This window comes from Phytophthora sojae (assembly GCF_000149755.1).
Source record: "Phytophthora sojae unplaced genomic scaffold PHYSOscaffold_3, whole genome shotgun sequence".
Taxonomy (NCBI): Eukaryota; Oomycota; class Peronosporomycetes; order Peronosporales; family Peronosporaceae; genus Phytophthora; species Phytophthora sojae.
In genome coordinates, this window is record NW_009258117.1 from 5,133,215 (window position 1) to 5,148,249 (window position 15,035).

General features: G+C 56.0%; 6 protein-coding genes across 6 annotated transcripts; 2 read left to right on the top strand and 4 right to left on the bottom strand.

The window, feature by feature from the left end:
- Positions 1-605: 605 nt before the first annotated feature.
- Positions 606-2,081, bottom strand: PHYSODRAFT_298850 (hypothetical protein; the record flags this gene model as incomplete). Its single annotated transcript, XM_009525328.1, has 1 exon — positions 606-2,081. The coding sequence occupies one exon, from the start codon at positions 2,079-2,081 to the stop codon at positions 606-608; it is 1,476 nt and encodes a 491-aa protein (XP_009523623.1).
- A 538-nt stretch (positions 2,082-2,619) lies between these two features.
- Positions 2,620-3,087, bottom strand: PHYSODRAFT_489967 (hypothetical protein; the record flags this gene model as incomplete). Its single annotated transcript, XM_009525329.1, has 1 exon — positions 2,620-3,087. One exon carries the CDS (start codon positions 3,085-3,087, stop codon positions 2,620-2,622), a length of 468 nt encoding a protein of 155 aa, XP_009523624.1.
- Positions 3,088-3,939: 852 nt separating this feature from the next.
- On the bottom strand, positions 3,940-7,383 carry PHYSODRAFT_259403 (hypothetical protein; the record flags this gene model as incomplete). Its single annotated transcript, XM_009525330.1, has 2 exons — positions 3,940-4,362; positions 4,393-7,383. The coding sequence occupies 2 exons, from the start codon at positions 7,381-7,383 to the stop codon at positions 3,940-3,942; spliced, it is 3,414 nt and encodes a 1,137-aa protein (XP_009523625.1).
- Positions 7,384-7,727: 344 nt separating this feature from the next.
- On the bottom strand, positions 7,728-9,230 carry PHYSODRAFT_493653 (hypothetical protein; the record flags this gene model as incomplete). Its single annotated transcript, XM_009525331.1, has 6 exons — positions 7,728-7,893; positions 7,977-8,128; positions 8,211-8,233; positions 8,334-8,398; positions 8,477-8,843; positions 8,918-9,230. 6 exons carry the CDS (start codon positions 9,228-9,230, stop codon positions 7,728-7,730), a joined length of 1,086 nt encoding a protein of 361 aa, XP_009523626.1.
- A 996-nt stretch (positions 9,231-10,226) lies between these two features.
- Positions 10,227-10,463, top strand: PHYSODRAFT_497127 (hypothetical protein; the record flags this gene model as incomplete). The annotated part of the gene is made up of 1 exon (XM_009525332.1): positions 10,227-10,463. A coding segment is annotated over one exon (237 nt), but the record flags the coding sequence as incomplete, so codon positions are not given.
- A 1,170-nt stretch (positions 10,464-11,633) lies between these two features.
- PHYSODRAFT_491385 (hypothetical protein) lies at positions 11,634-14,666 on the top strand (the record flags this gene model as incomplete). Its single annotated transcript, XM_009525333.1, has 2 exons — positions 11,634-12,071; positions 14,394-14,666. The coding sequence occupies 2 exons, from the start codon at positions 11,634-11,636 to the stop codon at positions 14,664-14,666; spliced, it is 711 nt and encodes a 236-aa protein (XP_009523628.1).
- Positions 14,667-15,035: the final 369 nt, after the last annotated feature.

Sequence of the window (15,035 nt, forward strand, 5' to 3'; positions counted from 1 at the left end):
CAGCCCCACATTCGACCGCTAAGACCCAAACAGTACAATCCTGGCCTCTACCAGCGGCCTTCATTAATGCGGGTGACCCCTTTAGCATCGACACCATTCACGCCAGCAAAGCATGGCCCAGCTAAGTATTGAGCATAACCTCGAGCCGCAGCTTTCGATAGTGCTGAGGCTCCTCCTCCAGCTTTCGCGTGAACATCGTATATTCCTGCTAGGATCCGAACGACTTGTGCATGTCCTGCAGCTGCGGCCAACATCAGAGCCGTCGCCCCTGCTTCATCGGTGACGTGCACGTCGCAAACTGCTACTAGACTTTGAACGACTCCTTCGTGTCCTCCAGCAGCGGCCTTCATCAGTGCCTCCGCATCTTCTCCGCCCCCAGCGCTCGCTCCCCGTTTCCTCCACGTCGCAATCATGATTCCCAAACTCTCGGTCTGCGTTGGACCCAGCTGAGATCTTTCATCGGCATCGACTGGCCAAGCGCTGCATCATCTGCTAGGATTCCGTTGCTGGGGCCGGTCTCAATTTATTCTCTATTTTCAAGCAACGAATGCAGGACAAACACCGGATAGCACACCATCCAACCCCCCCCCCCCCATCTTGCGGGGTTAACCTACGAAGCTGCCATCTTTGTCGAACCTGCTTATCGGGGTATTTCCCGGCTCGGAGCGGAGATTAAGTTTCTTGTCCAGGAATTTCTTGATCTTCTTGCTATGTGCCAAACCGCGTGCTTTCTCGAGGACTTCCACCGGCCAGTCTCCACGATCGCAAATATACTTGAGCACCCTCGCACAGCTACATCTCGCCGCGGTGACAACAGCCTGCTCCTGGACACTTCTTTTCGTACCCGGTACGTCAAACAGTATCGCGACAATGTCTCGGCGATCACAGGCTGTGGCTGAGTTAAATGCTGCAATGACCACATCACCGGAGATACACGGAAGGCCGAGCCAAGCCGCCACCAGCTCTAAGCACCCACTCTCCGCAGCTCGAACAAACGCGTCCCCAATCAGCTCAGACTCAAGTGCTTTGTCGTGGCTTAACCCCATCAATACGACAGGCTGCAAGCTCTGCGTGGCTTCCGTGAACACTTTATTCACGATCTCAGGCGGGATGCACTCCCGGTTACTTAAGAACTGCAGGATCTTGCACTGGTCTTCTCCAGGACAGTAATCCACGCCGTTAATGGAGCCACAAAAGGCAGCGTTTTCCACAGCTAAGCACACGCTCTCAACTGGGAGTCCTTCCACTTCGTCGTACACAAACTCCACCACGGCAGCACTCCTTGAGCTCTCGAATGTCGCCAGCAGCGCCTCTCGAGAGACTTGGCCCTTACCATAGAGGAACTCCATGGTAGTGACGATTCCGGCTGAGGCTGCTCTCACGAACGCCTTGTCAGACACCTCGGACGAGACACCTTTGCACTTCAGTAAGAACTCCAGAACATCAACTGAGCCCAGAGATGCCGCTTTAATGAACGCAGCTTCAAACAACTTCGTGTCGACAAGGTCGTTGCTGCAGAGGAACCGGACAACTTGAAATTTGCCAGACTCCACGAGGTCAAGCACGATATCGCAACCACACTGCTGTTCGAGCCGCCGATAAATCAACTCGGCGATCGCTCGCTGCTTGACGGCTACCGCGTGCTCCAGAGCGTTGAGATATCTCCACGTAAACTTCCCTGGCTTCAAAAGGTACTTCACCACTTCAAGGTGCCCGCCAGAGGTGGCTCGACGCAAGGCGTCGCTGTACTCGTGAGTCAAATCCCTGAACTGCGTCGTCAACTCTGCTCCGAATTCGACCACCCGGAGATGTCCATGGGCCGCTCCTTCGTCCAGAATGCGCCAGCGAATGCCAAAGTCGCGCTCTGGGAGGTCCTTGAGCAGATACTTGACAATCGCCAGGTGTCCAGCTCGAGCCGCAGCGACAATTGCGTCCTTGACGATGACTCCCGCCTCGTACTCGCGCCGCCCTGTCCGAGAGCTCCGGAACTCGAGTCGTAGAGTCCGCACGACCTCGAGGTGATCCTCCCGAGCCGCAGCGACGAACGCTTCCTTGAGGACCGTGGACTCGACTTGGTCCATGAGCCTCCACATCCACTCGAACTCGTTGGTCCGGGCAGCCTCCACAAGCGCCTCGCACGGGGTCATCAGCAGGATGTCGATGTACTTGAGCACGTGAGCCAACGTACAGATCTGGGCTGGGAATCTGGCGTGCTTCAGTCGCCTGTGCACGCTTGGCGGCCGCCTTCTCCGTCGGTCCTTAGAGACGAGACTGGCGCGGCTCATGCCCATGATCCGCAGTCTCGAGAGCCAAAACGTGTCGCCTTTCCGGCTGATGGAGAGCTCCAAAGTCAGTTGATGCAGGTCGCGTGGATCAGCGCTGGAGCTCTGCGTTGCGTTCCTGGAGAAGAATGTGCACTGCTGCCTTTCTGGATCCGAAGAGCTCCTCTCGCCTGGAGCCCAAGCTGCTGTCGCTGGGGGATGCTGTCCCTTGCTGCCTTTCCACACCGAGTAGCTACTAGCAGGCCAAGGGACCACCAAAGAGAAGACGGAGCACGAAGACGAGTGCCTTGTTCTCTAGATTATAGCCTATTGTCCTCGCCCCTCCCTCTGACTCGCGCTAGAAGCCCTTCCAGCCGTTCTTCGTCGCCACCGCAAAGCGAGAATGCCAGTCACGGCAGCCGTATTCGTCCACGCACGGGTTGCCGTAAATGCAGGAGCACGACTCGAAGCCGCGGCCGTCGTCCTTGTCGGCCTTCTTCTGCTTCTGGAGCTCTCCATCCCAACGCGCCTTCGTGGCCTCCTGGTCACGGCGCAGCTGATCCGCCTCCTGTTCTACGACGACGTAGTACGTCTCGTCCTTCACTAGATCGTGGTAGGTGCCTCGCGGGTCTTCAGGCACGAGGCTGTCGAATATACCGGCTCCTTCGCGCTGGAATCGCTCAGGGTTTGGATGCTTCGAGAGACGAACCAGGCAGTTGGGCATCACGAACGACAAGCAGTAGACCTCGTCGATATTCGCTTGTGTTGTGGACCCGTCCTCGATCGGGAACAGCTCGTCGTAGCTCTCGTAGATCAGCTTCACCATGCCAGTTCCATTGAGCTTCCGCAAACGCTGGGCTTCCTCCGCTGCGGCGGCAGCTTCTGCAGCAGCAATGGCATCGGACGAAAGATCGACGTGTTCTGAGGGAGGTCCTTCCGTTGATACCAATGCCCCCTCGAGCTCTGACTGTGGGGTTTCAGCTACCAGCGCTGTGTTGCTGCCATCAGTCGCTAGAACGGCGCTAGCATCAGGCCCTGAGCATTCTTCGGGGGTTTGGATTGCTGCAGTTTGAGGGGTAGTCGACTGGGCTGGCTGGGCCTTTACGGGTGCCGTTAACTTTGTCGGCGTGTTGCGGGCAGTTGGCTTCGAAGGAGACTTCGGCGGGGCTGCCTTTGCTGATTTTGCCCCGTTGGGAGTTGATACTGGCTTACTGGGCATCGGCACATCTTTGACCTGCACTCAATGCAAAGATTACGGAAGTTAGACAGATTGAACAGGTAATGCCACAACTGGTATGCCAAATACCTTCTTGTTCGGCGAAGGGGGCGACAACACCGGCAATTTGACTTCTTCCTTTTCACATTTAGCCTGCACCATGCTAAATCAGTTAGAAGAGATCAAACCGAAGGCGATCGCACCAACGCACGAGGGACCTGCAGCGCGTACCTTCTTCTGCGTGTCAACATTCACCTTCGCCACCTTGCCATTCCGCTGAGCCATAGCGTCACCGAGTAAATGCGCCTCTAAAACGAGAGACGAGCGACAAGAATAAAACTGGCTCAGGCGTTTCAAGTGCAAAGCATGTTACGATTTCGATGGACAAAACAATCGCGGCGGCCCATTCACCAGTTGGCGCCTACAGCACTTCGTGTCCACTCCCCACAGGTTTTGAATGGCTTAGTGCAGCTGGGCCAGCTCTTCAATCCGCAACGTCAAATCCTCCACCGTAAACTGGTCCGTGCCGTCCAGCATTCCGTCGCTGTTGAGCTTGTCGACCACCTTCGTCATCTGCGCCTTCGGCAAGTCCAGGAAACTTTCGACGAGGTCGCCGTCGATAAAGTTTCGCGCCTCTGACACCGATCGCCGGTTTTCGAACATGCGCCAATCCTTGTGAGAGAAACCTCCGACGCCCTTCACGACCTGTGTAAGCGCCTGCTGGACCCGAAGCAAGAACGAGTACTGGTCTTTGGTGAGGGGCAAAATGACTCCAATCATGCCGCTAACCGTTCCGAAGAGCATCGACTGGTTTTGAGCGGCCGGAACAATTGGGGCTTGTTCTACGACGTCAACCATGTCCGTGGGGCCAGCAGCGGCGGGAGTCTGGGTGGCCGGGGCATTGTTCTGCATGACCAGGGATCCATATCGGAAGCGGTTCACAAACTCGCCCAGGTGGAACTCTCCCACGGTCTCCAGTCGACCACGTTCTTCGTCCGATGCCGCGCCACTATTGCGTTGCACAGTAAATAAGTTGAAATCCGTCTCGCTGCCGATGTACGTGTCGTCGTCCACGATACCCAACGCAGACATCCAGTTGGAGTTGAGATCCTTCGCAATCTCTTCGATCGTTCCGTCAAGCTGCTTGTAGCTCAGCAAAGAAACCGATTTCATCAAATCTCCCACCACGATAAAGTCGCCGCGGGACTCCATATAGAGCACCAAAGTGTGACCGTAGTGGCCGCATTCAGAGACCAGTTCCTTCTCGTTGTCCGTGTTCTCACTCCATTTATACAGTTGCGCCTTGCTGTTGACTCCAGCCAGCACCTTTCCATTGAAGGCGTTCAAACAATACACTGCACCCTTCACTTCCTTTTCAGTGACCAGCTGCAGCTTCCGCTCACCGTGGATACCGGTGACAGCAAATACTAGAATACGGCCTTGGTGCGGCTCGGCCTCATCCTCGTGAATATACGCCGTTCCGACCACGAAGTACGACCCACTCGACGAATCGCCAGAGAAGGGGCATACGACCACTGAGCTGGGCGTCTCAAACGGATCCAGGCGGTACGAGTGCAGCACCTCGAACGTTTGGTCGTCGAACAACCGCACGAAACCCTGATCCACTTCTTCACCTGTGTCATCCACCGTGAAACTGACAGTCAGCACTCCAAGTGTGTGAGATTCTGGATCGTGAGCAATCCGACGCGCCCACTCGTTCAAGTGGAACGTCTGAATGTGCAGCTTCTGAATGTCATCCACTGTGCCGATTGTCAACTCTTCCTCAGAAGACAGCGCAAGACACTCCGGGAAAGACTCGGAGTCGAACGGACACATGACGTTCACCTCCTTGGAGTTAATGTTAGAGTACAGCAGCTTGTTGTTGCTGGAGTAAATGACTGTCGGGCGATCACAGGCGGCGAAGACGTGAGTCATGTTCTTGGAGCGGAAAGTTGAGAGGGACAGAGGCTGCGATCCCAGCGACACTCGCTTGCGCGTTCCAAGCGTCCCTTGCGCGACATTCAACTCGTAGTTCATCAGACTACCGTCACCAAGTCCGACCAACAGATAGTCCTTGCCCTCGAATGTGTTGCACAGCACCGATCGCGGCAGCAGGTCAGTTCCGAGCGATTCAGTAGTCAACTTCTCGAGCGTTGGCAGTTTCAGGACAGACACTGAAAAGTTGGTCCACAGGCCAACGACACAAATTGAGCTGTTGAGCGCCGCCATATCCCAGTGAGTCGACGAACCAGTCATCGCAACATCGCCATCAGTCGCTTGGCTACGAGCAAGCGGCGTGATGTCAACGCATGCAATCTCGTGCTCCATCTTGACCTTAGTTTTCTCCGTAACCTGTCCATTCTCGACCTCCAGGTACACGAGCACGCCACCTGATGTCGCGACTGCAACCTGCGTCGGGTTTGCAGCAGCCACCGTGATTCGCGATCCCAACGGCGGCGACCACGTAGAGCTCAACGACAACGATGTACAGCTGATAAGGCGCACTTCAGACTCTGTCACTTGCAGCCACACGTCGCCATACATGTTCCGACACAGCAGGGTCTTCACGTTGGTAAACGCCGGGATTTCTTTCTCCTCCATCTCGTCCTCGTCGCCAATCGCTAGAATTCGAATCTCACTCACGTAGCTCTGCAGCAAATACTTGTCGTGCTCCGCCGCAAAAGTCTCACGAAGCGCCCACATGCCCTTGATACCGGGCAGCTCCGCACTGGCCTGTTCATTAATCCCAATTCCGTTGCGAATGACACGCAGCGTTCCGTCCTTGTCAGCGCCACTGCAGGTTACAATCTGCCCCTGTCCCTGCCGATCGAGATCCATCACGCAGAAGTCGATAATCGGGCCCACGTTCACATAAGTGTCCAGCACTTCAATGTACGATCCGTTCTCGTCCCGGTCCGCGTTCAGCTTGATCAACTGCGAGTCACCAAAGGTGCTGCCGATGAACACCACGCCGTTGTCCAGATACGACAGACAAGACGCAATGTTCGTCTCGCCGAGCACCTCCAGGTGCACCCCCGTCACCTCCTTCCCCGTGTGTTGCAGCGCCACGACCGACAGCGTTCCGTACTGGTCCGCCAGCAGGAACCTCGATCCGTCCTTGTCCACGGCGCCGTACACCTGAATGACCGTGCTCTGCATGGGGATGGCGTGGAACGTGCTCCCGTTGTGATACACAATGGTCTGGTTGGAGACGATGAGCACGCCCCCCACGGGCGCGGGGACGGGGATCAGCAAGCTCGCCCCGGACTCGACGTTGCTCTGGCTCCACGGACCCTCGGCGAAGTCCTTCTCCTTGAGCAGGATGTGGTACGTCTTGATGTGCCTCGCGGCCTTGTAGTCCTCGTACAGCACGCAGATGGTGGGCTTGGTGTAGCCGTGCAGGAACTTGATGTCGATGACGCGCAGCTCGTCCAGCCGGATGTTGAACGTGTCCTTGAGGATGCCCTTGCCGCTGTCGATGGGGATGACCTTGAAGTAGCCCTCGTAGAGGTTCATGCCGATGAGCCGCCCCTCCGGGTCGATGTTGCCGCTGGTCACGATCTCGCTACTGCGGCCGATGGAGTCGCGGATGCTGCCGTGCGCCTTGGTCACGAACTGCTGCGCCGCGGCGTCGTAGGCCAGCACGCAGAACTGGAAGCGCTGCGTGACGATGAAGAGCCAGTCCTGCGGCTCGTTAAGGGCGCGGAAGACCTCGAAGATGGCGATGCGCCCGTACAGGTTGACGTCGTGCTGCGGCGAGAGCCCCTCGGGCGTCAGCAGGTGCACCTCGAAGCGCGTGCTCTTGGCCAGCAGCAGGTTCGTGTCGTTCGGGCCCGTGAACGCGGCGGTCAGCGAGTGCGTCACGCTCGTGGGCTTCTGCGCCGTGGCCACGTAGTTGTACGCCATGTCGGCTCGGTCTTCTTGGGTTTGGCGCGAGTTCTCGGGCTACAGCGCGAGCTGCGCGGTGGGACTTGGATAGGGAGACAGAGCACGCGCAGAGCGACGAAGTCGGCAAGCAGCGAGCGCGTGACGAGCTGCGGAGCGGGGGATACGAGGCGCGGAAGCGGCAGCCGACGGACACCTTTCGCCTTCCTTTCCTTCCGCGTCAAGAAATCTTCTGTGTGTCGTTAGTGTGGTGCATGCACGGGCCTGCGATTCAAATTTGAATTGAGTGGACAGCGTCAACATCAGCGGAGGTGTGCAGGATCATGTTGCACCGACAGCAAAAATGGTATCATCATGTTTTGCAGTTAGAACTCGATGGAGCCCATCTTGATCTTGTCGCGGTAGGACACGCCGTTGAAGTCCTCGATCAGGTGCTGGAACTCGCTCAGGTGCGTGAGATGATAGTGCGCTGTGTGGTTCGGGATGGCCTTGTCACCGGGCATGTAGTGGCACACGTGCGTTCCAGCCGCCCTGCGAGCAAGACAGACGTGGCAAGAGTGAGTTGTACAGATAGGTAATTTAGCGTAGAATTGAGCAGAGCAAGCAGGGCGTACTTGGCGGCTTTGATGGTGGGTGCGTGTCGCGCGAGCACCAAGACGTCGGCCGGCTTCAAGCCGAACTCGTCACAAATGTGAAGAATCGGCTTCGGGTCGGGGAACTTGTCCTGCTCATCCTTCGGCAGGAACATGTCGAATTGGCCCACCATCTGAATACCCACCACCAAAACACATTTGTTAGCTCGCTCGTTAAGAGTCTGCACAGTCAAAACGAAGCTGCGTCGTGCGTACCTCCTTCAGGAAGAAATTGTACTCTTCCTGCGCATACCCAAGAATGGTTAGTCACACCCATGCGATCAGTACTGCGCACCTCTGCCAATAGATTAACTGCACGTCGAGCCATACAACTCTAACGTACATCTTGCAGCGGGTCACGCGGCGGGATCACGGCCTTGAACAACCCGCGCAGGTCCGAGTAGCTCTGCAAACAGCACACCAGCAAAAATGCATCAGCACCACGCCCAACTATGGTAGCTCTGAGCCAACAATAGCAAAACCGCACCAGCACTTCGTTGGCTCCGTCGTTCACGACCCACGTGGACAGTCCAGCTGACGTGGTAGTCGCCCCCACAACCTCCTCCAATCCGCTCGTCTTGCTCGCGCTCTCCTGCTTCTTCTTCTCCTTCAGCTTGTTGATTTTGTCCAGGTACTTGTCCCTGAGCGAGCTGGCCTGACAGCCGCTCTTGACTCCGAAGCCTTTGCTGCTCCACTGCTCTCGCTCCTGCCGCTCCTCCTCCTTCTTCTGCTTCATCCTCGCCAGCTCCTCGGACGCCGACTGCAGCTGCTTCTCCAGGTAAATCTCGTCCTCGCTCTTGCCCGCCGCCGCCTGCTCCTTCTCGTCCGAGCCCGTGACTCTGTCCAGAACTGCATTGCATTGCCGTCAGCCTCCATCGCATATATCACGCTACTAGTATATTCCCAGGTTTACTGAAGCTCACTCTGGCTCGGCAGACCCTGCAGCGTGTTCTGCAGCCGCTCCTTGACCACCCACGGCTTGCCGGTCGAGTCCTCGTTCAGGTCCTTGAGCAGCCCGCGCACGTCGCTCACCAGCATCGACTTGATGCTCCTGGCGCCGAAGAGCAAGGACCCGAAGCGCTCCTCGCGCTGCTGGCGCGCCTTCTCCGCCGCCAGCTTGCGGCGCGTCTGCTCCGCCTGCGCCGCCGCGGACTTGCCCAGCAGTGTGCTGCACAGCACGTCATACTCGATGACCACGCCCATGAGCTGCTGGGCGGCGGCCTTGGCGAGCTTCATGTCTTGCTTATGGCTACCGTGGTGTCGGAATGGCATCTTCCCCTATAAGAACGGACATGGATGCATGTGGTGTGGTGCACATAATATGTCTTTTAGTGAAAGGATACGTATCTTTCGGCTCGTTGAAGTGAGCAATAACGGGTTGGCTGGATGGATGGGGAACCCCGGCTGGCATGAGGACGGCGTAGACGATGGTCCGTCGTCTCTGGACATGTTGCTGGGCTGGATGAGGACGCGGAACAATGCGGAGCGGTGGATGGATACGGCGGGGAAGATGGACGGATCGCGGCTGGAGCTGGCCCAAGAGAGCCAGGACTTCATGTGCGAGTGCGGCATCGATTATCGGACTCCTGAGGGTATCCGAACCAGGCTGTTGATACTAGAGCGCGAACTTCAAGACGCAGAGGACTGGATGAAGAACAGGGGGCTGCGACACCATGATGTCAGTAAGAAGACGGAGCGAGCAGTACTGCAGATGTGTCCTTACTACGTCGAGATCAAGCCCCTGTTCCGCGCGAAGATACCGTCTTCAAATACACCAATTGAGCACCTTACAAGCCACTACCAGGAAGAAGTCGCAAGCACAGAGGGGACACTGAGGGCCATACCAGTGACGAAGCGGAAGACAAGTCCATAAAACGAAGGAGCGCTGGAGGATGCCTCGATATGTCGAAGCGCATTCGAGTAGAGCCTCAGTCCCGGGAGGTGAAGACAGAGGACACCAAGTGCGTAGCTGTGCTTGAAGCTGAGCCGGACGAACGCTGCGAGTTCTTCGAGCTGGAGCTGCAAGTGAAGAGAGATCACGCGATCTGTGTTAGAGCTAAGGTCCGCAAGGAGTTGCTGGATCTCGGGGTTCCTCTGGATGCCGTTGACCGGCTTTTACCGCTTTAACCGAGTGAGCCATTTAGAAGTGCATGTTGAAGCGATATCTCCCTCTACAAGAACAATGACACGCTTGCCACGAATTTCTTGCACTTGATCTGTTAGGGGGCACGAATGAAGCAGCGGAGCTGGGATGCAGATGGCGTGGACGGCGGGCCGTCGTCAATGGAGGTTCTGCTGGAATGGCTCTCGACGTCAAGGAATGCGGCGCGTTGGCGGAGATCTGCAGGCAAAGCGGACGGGTCACGGGCCGAGATGACCCACGAAATCTACGACATGCTGCGGAGTTACGACATCGACCACCGAACTCCATGCAGCGTTCGCTCTAGGCTTTGGACACTGGAGCGCCAATTGGACGAGGCTGATGAATGGCTCAAGAGCAGGGAATTGCGCAACTACGACGTCAGCAGGAGGACGGAGGACGCGGTGCTGCAGATGTGCCCCTACTACCCTGAGGTCAAGCCCCTGTTGCGACCAGCGCAACCAGCACCAGCTGCACAGCTCGCTAGACCTAGAGCCTACAGCAGCGAAGATGACAATGGTGGGGATGCGGGGTATCACAGTAGTAACAGCAGCAGCACTAGTAGTGACGAGGTGGAGCTGCCCAATGTTGGCTACAAGCGGGAAGCTTCGTATGGTCCTCATGTGCTGCATCCCGAGGGACCAAAACGTGCACGGATAGACGATACGTTGACTAAAGTGAAGGTGGAGGACACCAAGTGCGTGGCAGTACTAGAAGCCGAGCCGGAGGAGTGTCGCGAGTTTTTCAAGCTCGAGCTTCAGGTGAAGCGTGACGAAGCGATCGTGGCGAGGGCCAAGGCGAGGAAGGAGATGATGGACATGGGCGTCCCGCTCGCCGACATCGATAGACTACTTCCCCTGTAATGAATCAACCCCACCTGGCTAAGCATGTAGAAACCATTATCCTAAATACATTTGACAACTTCACAAGTGATGGATGCGGTCAGCATCTTCCTCTAGAAGAACCCTTCAAGATACTTTCAACCTGGAAGGAAGCGCGCTCCGATGACCCACTCAATCGGGTGGAATGCCGACGCTGTGGATGGCAATCCGTCGTCGATCGACGTGCTGCTGGGGTGGCTGGCGCGTCCTGGGAACGCTCAGAGGTGGCTGGAATCGTCCGGCCTCCAGGACGGCTCGCGGTTCGACCTGGTCTCCGAGATGTGCGACTTGCTTCAGAGCTACGGACTCACACACCGCACTCGCCACAGCATCGTCGCCAAGTTTTGGCACTTCGAGCAGCAGCTGAACAAGGTCGAGAGGCTGATTCGAGAGAGGGGGTTGACGCATTTCGATGCCAATGAGGAGACACAACGCGTAGTGCTCAAGATGTGCCCTTACTACCATCAGCTCGCGCCTGCGCTGCGTCCGTCATGGCCACTAACACCCCGACAGTACAGCAGCATTGAGGAAGAAAGGGAGAGCGACGCCCATTCAGAGAGTACCGACGAGGGGAAAGAGGAGGCCTGGGGCAGCTCCAGCGTCGAGCGTGCAGCTTCGATGAATCCGAAGTCAAAGACTAGGAGGACCCACCCCCAGAAAATCGAGTACGCGTATAACTCTGCGGTGTCAGTTAGGTGGGACTCAGATGCAGCTAATGGGAGGCCATCGTCTCTGGATGTGCTGCTGGAGTGGCTGGTGGTTCCTGGGAATGCTGAGCGCTGGTGTGTAGCGTCCGGAAAGCATGATGGATCGCAGTCGATATTGGCCTCTGAAGTCTACGACTTGCTGCTGGTCCATGGCATCACGTACCGCAGTCGCCGTTCTGTCGTCAGGAAGCTTCGCTGGTGGGAGGAACAGTTCGACAAAGCTGAAAGCTTGCTCAGGAAATCTGGGATTCAACAGTTTGATGACTCCGCCGAGGCTGAACGCATGGTGCTAAGAATGTGCCCCGCATACCCACAGATAGCATCTGTGTTCCGTTCAGCACGTCAATCGGTAGCTACCGCGAGTTCACAATCCAGTCGCAGTACGCCCAAGGATGTCAGATATCGGGAAGCCGCGCAGAAGTCTGCCACACCGCGCGCAAAGCGGGCTCGTTCACTGAGCCCTGAACGAGAAGATGCAGTGGATGCCGAAGCGGTAATAGCGCTGAAAGCGGAGCCAGAAGAGCGTCGCGAGTTTTTCAAGCTTGAGCTTCAAGTGAAGCGAGACCAGGCCATCTGTGTCCGAGCGAAGGCGCGAAAGGAGCTCTTCGACATGGGCATGTCCTCTGAAGATGTTGATCGGCTCCTACCGCTATGACTGTCCGTCGAAGAAGTAATTATATATGTAGTTAGTTGTCAGGTATTGATACTTTACATTTCCAGCAGAATTGGTCGATGCGGTGGCGTCGTAACCCTGTGGTCACCGTGGCATCTTCCTCTACAAGAACATTGTTGGAAATCTTGAAGGCCGTAAATGCCGGGGAACGCGAGCTGGGAATCCGATAGCACGGGTGGGCGGCCGTCGTCGATCAACTTGTTACTGCAATGGCTGGTCACCCCTGTGAATGCTGGGCGCTGGTTGCGAGCAAAAGGGAAGCGAGATGGGTCGCGACGCGAGCTCAGCTCTGAGATCCACGATACGTTCGTCGCGTATGGAATCAAACATCGTACCAGAGCAGCAATCGAGATGAAAGTTGGGGAGCTGTTTCGACAAGTGGAAGCCGCCGAAACGTGGCTAGAGGACAGGCAGCTCAGTCGCTATGATGTCAACGACAAGACCAAGCGTGTAGTGCTCCAGATGTGCCCGTATTTCCAAGAGCTTGCGACTTCGTTGCGATCTTCTCGGTTTGAAGAGACGGCGACGCCTTCAACGCTCGGGGGAGAGACGGAGACAAACAGCGAAGCAAGTTATCAGAGCAGTGAGGACGAAAGCAGTACCGTGCGGGGATATTCATATCGTGTGCTCCCAGAAGAGCAGCACAAGAAGCGGCCCATCAAAAAATATACGCGCACGATGTGGGACTTGGATGGTGTGGGTGGGAGGCCATCTTCGCTGGATGTGCTACTGAAATGGATCGCAATTCCTGGGAATGCCGCGCGGTGGCAGGCAGTAGTCCAACACGGTGAATGCTCGCGGCTGGAGCTGGCAGCGGAGATTTGTGAGTTTCTGCGGTTGTACGGTATCACGTATCGCACCCCTCGCGGCGTTGATTCAAAGCTTTACGAGCTTGAAAGGCAATTCGACGAGGCTGAGGGCTGGCTCAAAGAGAGAGGGTTCGTCGACTGTAAGGAGACGAGAGCAACCGAGCGCAAGGTGTTGCAGATCTGCCCCATGTACCCGAAGATTGAGCGGTTACTACGCCATGCTGCGGCTGCACCAAGGAGTCGAACGAACTCTAGCAGAGTTATCGATGTCAGGTTCAGGAAGTCCAAGGTCGCTGAACGACCGGGGACCAAGCGTATGCGTAACGATAACTTCGGAGCGTCCTCTCAACGACCAGCGGAGAGCAAACGTTCCGTGATGTTGAAAGCTGCGCCACGGGAGCGACGGGAGTTTTTCAAGCTCGAGTTGCAGGTCAAACGCGACCACGCAATATGCTTCAGAGCCAAGGTCCGCAAAGAGATGCTGGACATGGGCGTCACACATGAAGATGTGGACCGACTGCTACCGCTGTGACTGTGAAGGTAAATGTGTCAAAGAATTGCTATGCTTAGAGATGGTCAATGCAAACCCACGAATACTTAAATGGCATGTAGGCGAACACGTCCACAGTTGAAGTGGTCTCTGGATCTTCCTTTACAAGAGCAGTTGACTACCACTCAGCAGGTACCTCCAAGCAAGATATCTTCGGCAAGATACCTCGCAGATATCTTTTCGACTGGAATGGCGACCTTGGACTGGGACGAAGATGGCGCAGATGGGAGACTCTCGTCAATGGAAGTGCTGCTGCAATGGCTCTCGATTTCAGGCAACGCCGAGCGATGGCGGTAGGCAGCGGCTGCGCAGGACGGAGCGCGACGTATCCTGATAGACGACATCTACGAGTCGCTGGTGGACCAAGGCATCACGCACCGTACACGTGGCGGCATCGATGCAAAACTTTGGTCTTTAATGCACGGTTTTGACAAGGTCGAGCATTGGCTGCGGAAGAAAGGACTCCGCAATTTCGACGACAACAGCAAGGCCAAGCGCAAGGTGCTGAAGGCCTGTCCCTACTACCCGGAACTGGTGCGGTTGCTGCGGCCGTCCAGAAATGCTTCTACTCCGAAACCTAAAACACACACGAGGGATACGACTTCTACTGAGGATTCAGAGTGCTCGGGTAATGATGAGCCAGAAGTTGTCTCCAAGCGGGTGCATACTCGTGGCAAAAGTGACACCATGAAGCGCTCAAAACGGGTCCAAGGCAATGCTGAGCAGGCAAGTTTAAGGGACGCTGAGATAAGTGTCCGTCGTGAGCTTTACAAGATGGAGCTCCAAGCTAAGCGCGATGAGGCCATCTGCGTGAGGGTGACAGCGCGCAAGGATCTGCTGGAGTTAGGCGTCTCAGTGGCCGAGGTGGACCGACTGATGCCGCTGTGGGAGTCCGACGCTCAGATGGAGTAAAGAAGAAAACTAAGATACAGGGACGGTTGCTCGTGAAATTAACGGTGACAGCGAAATATGCGTCGCGCGTTGGAGCAGGCTAAGGAATGGAGATCAAATTGCCAATACTTCTCTGTCCCACCTGAAAATGCAGTAAATTTTTAATCATCGATATCTCGAGAAGTAGTTGTGATGTAAAAGTATGTGCGTATTCGTCGTCATCTTGCGCACTCAAATAAATTGGCACGGTCTCTGTAAGGGCTGTTTTACGCGAGTGACAACGCTGTTTTAATTGGCTTCGATCCAGCGTTCTCGACTATATTTATAACCAATCGGGAATGACTAGCTCCAAATCCTAAGATTAAGAAAATATGTACCCACATTTTATTA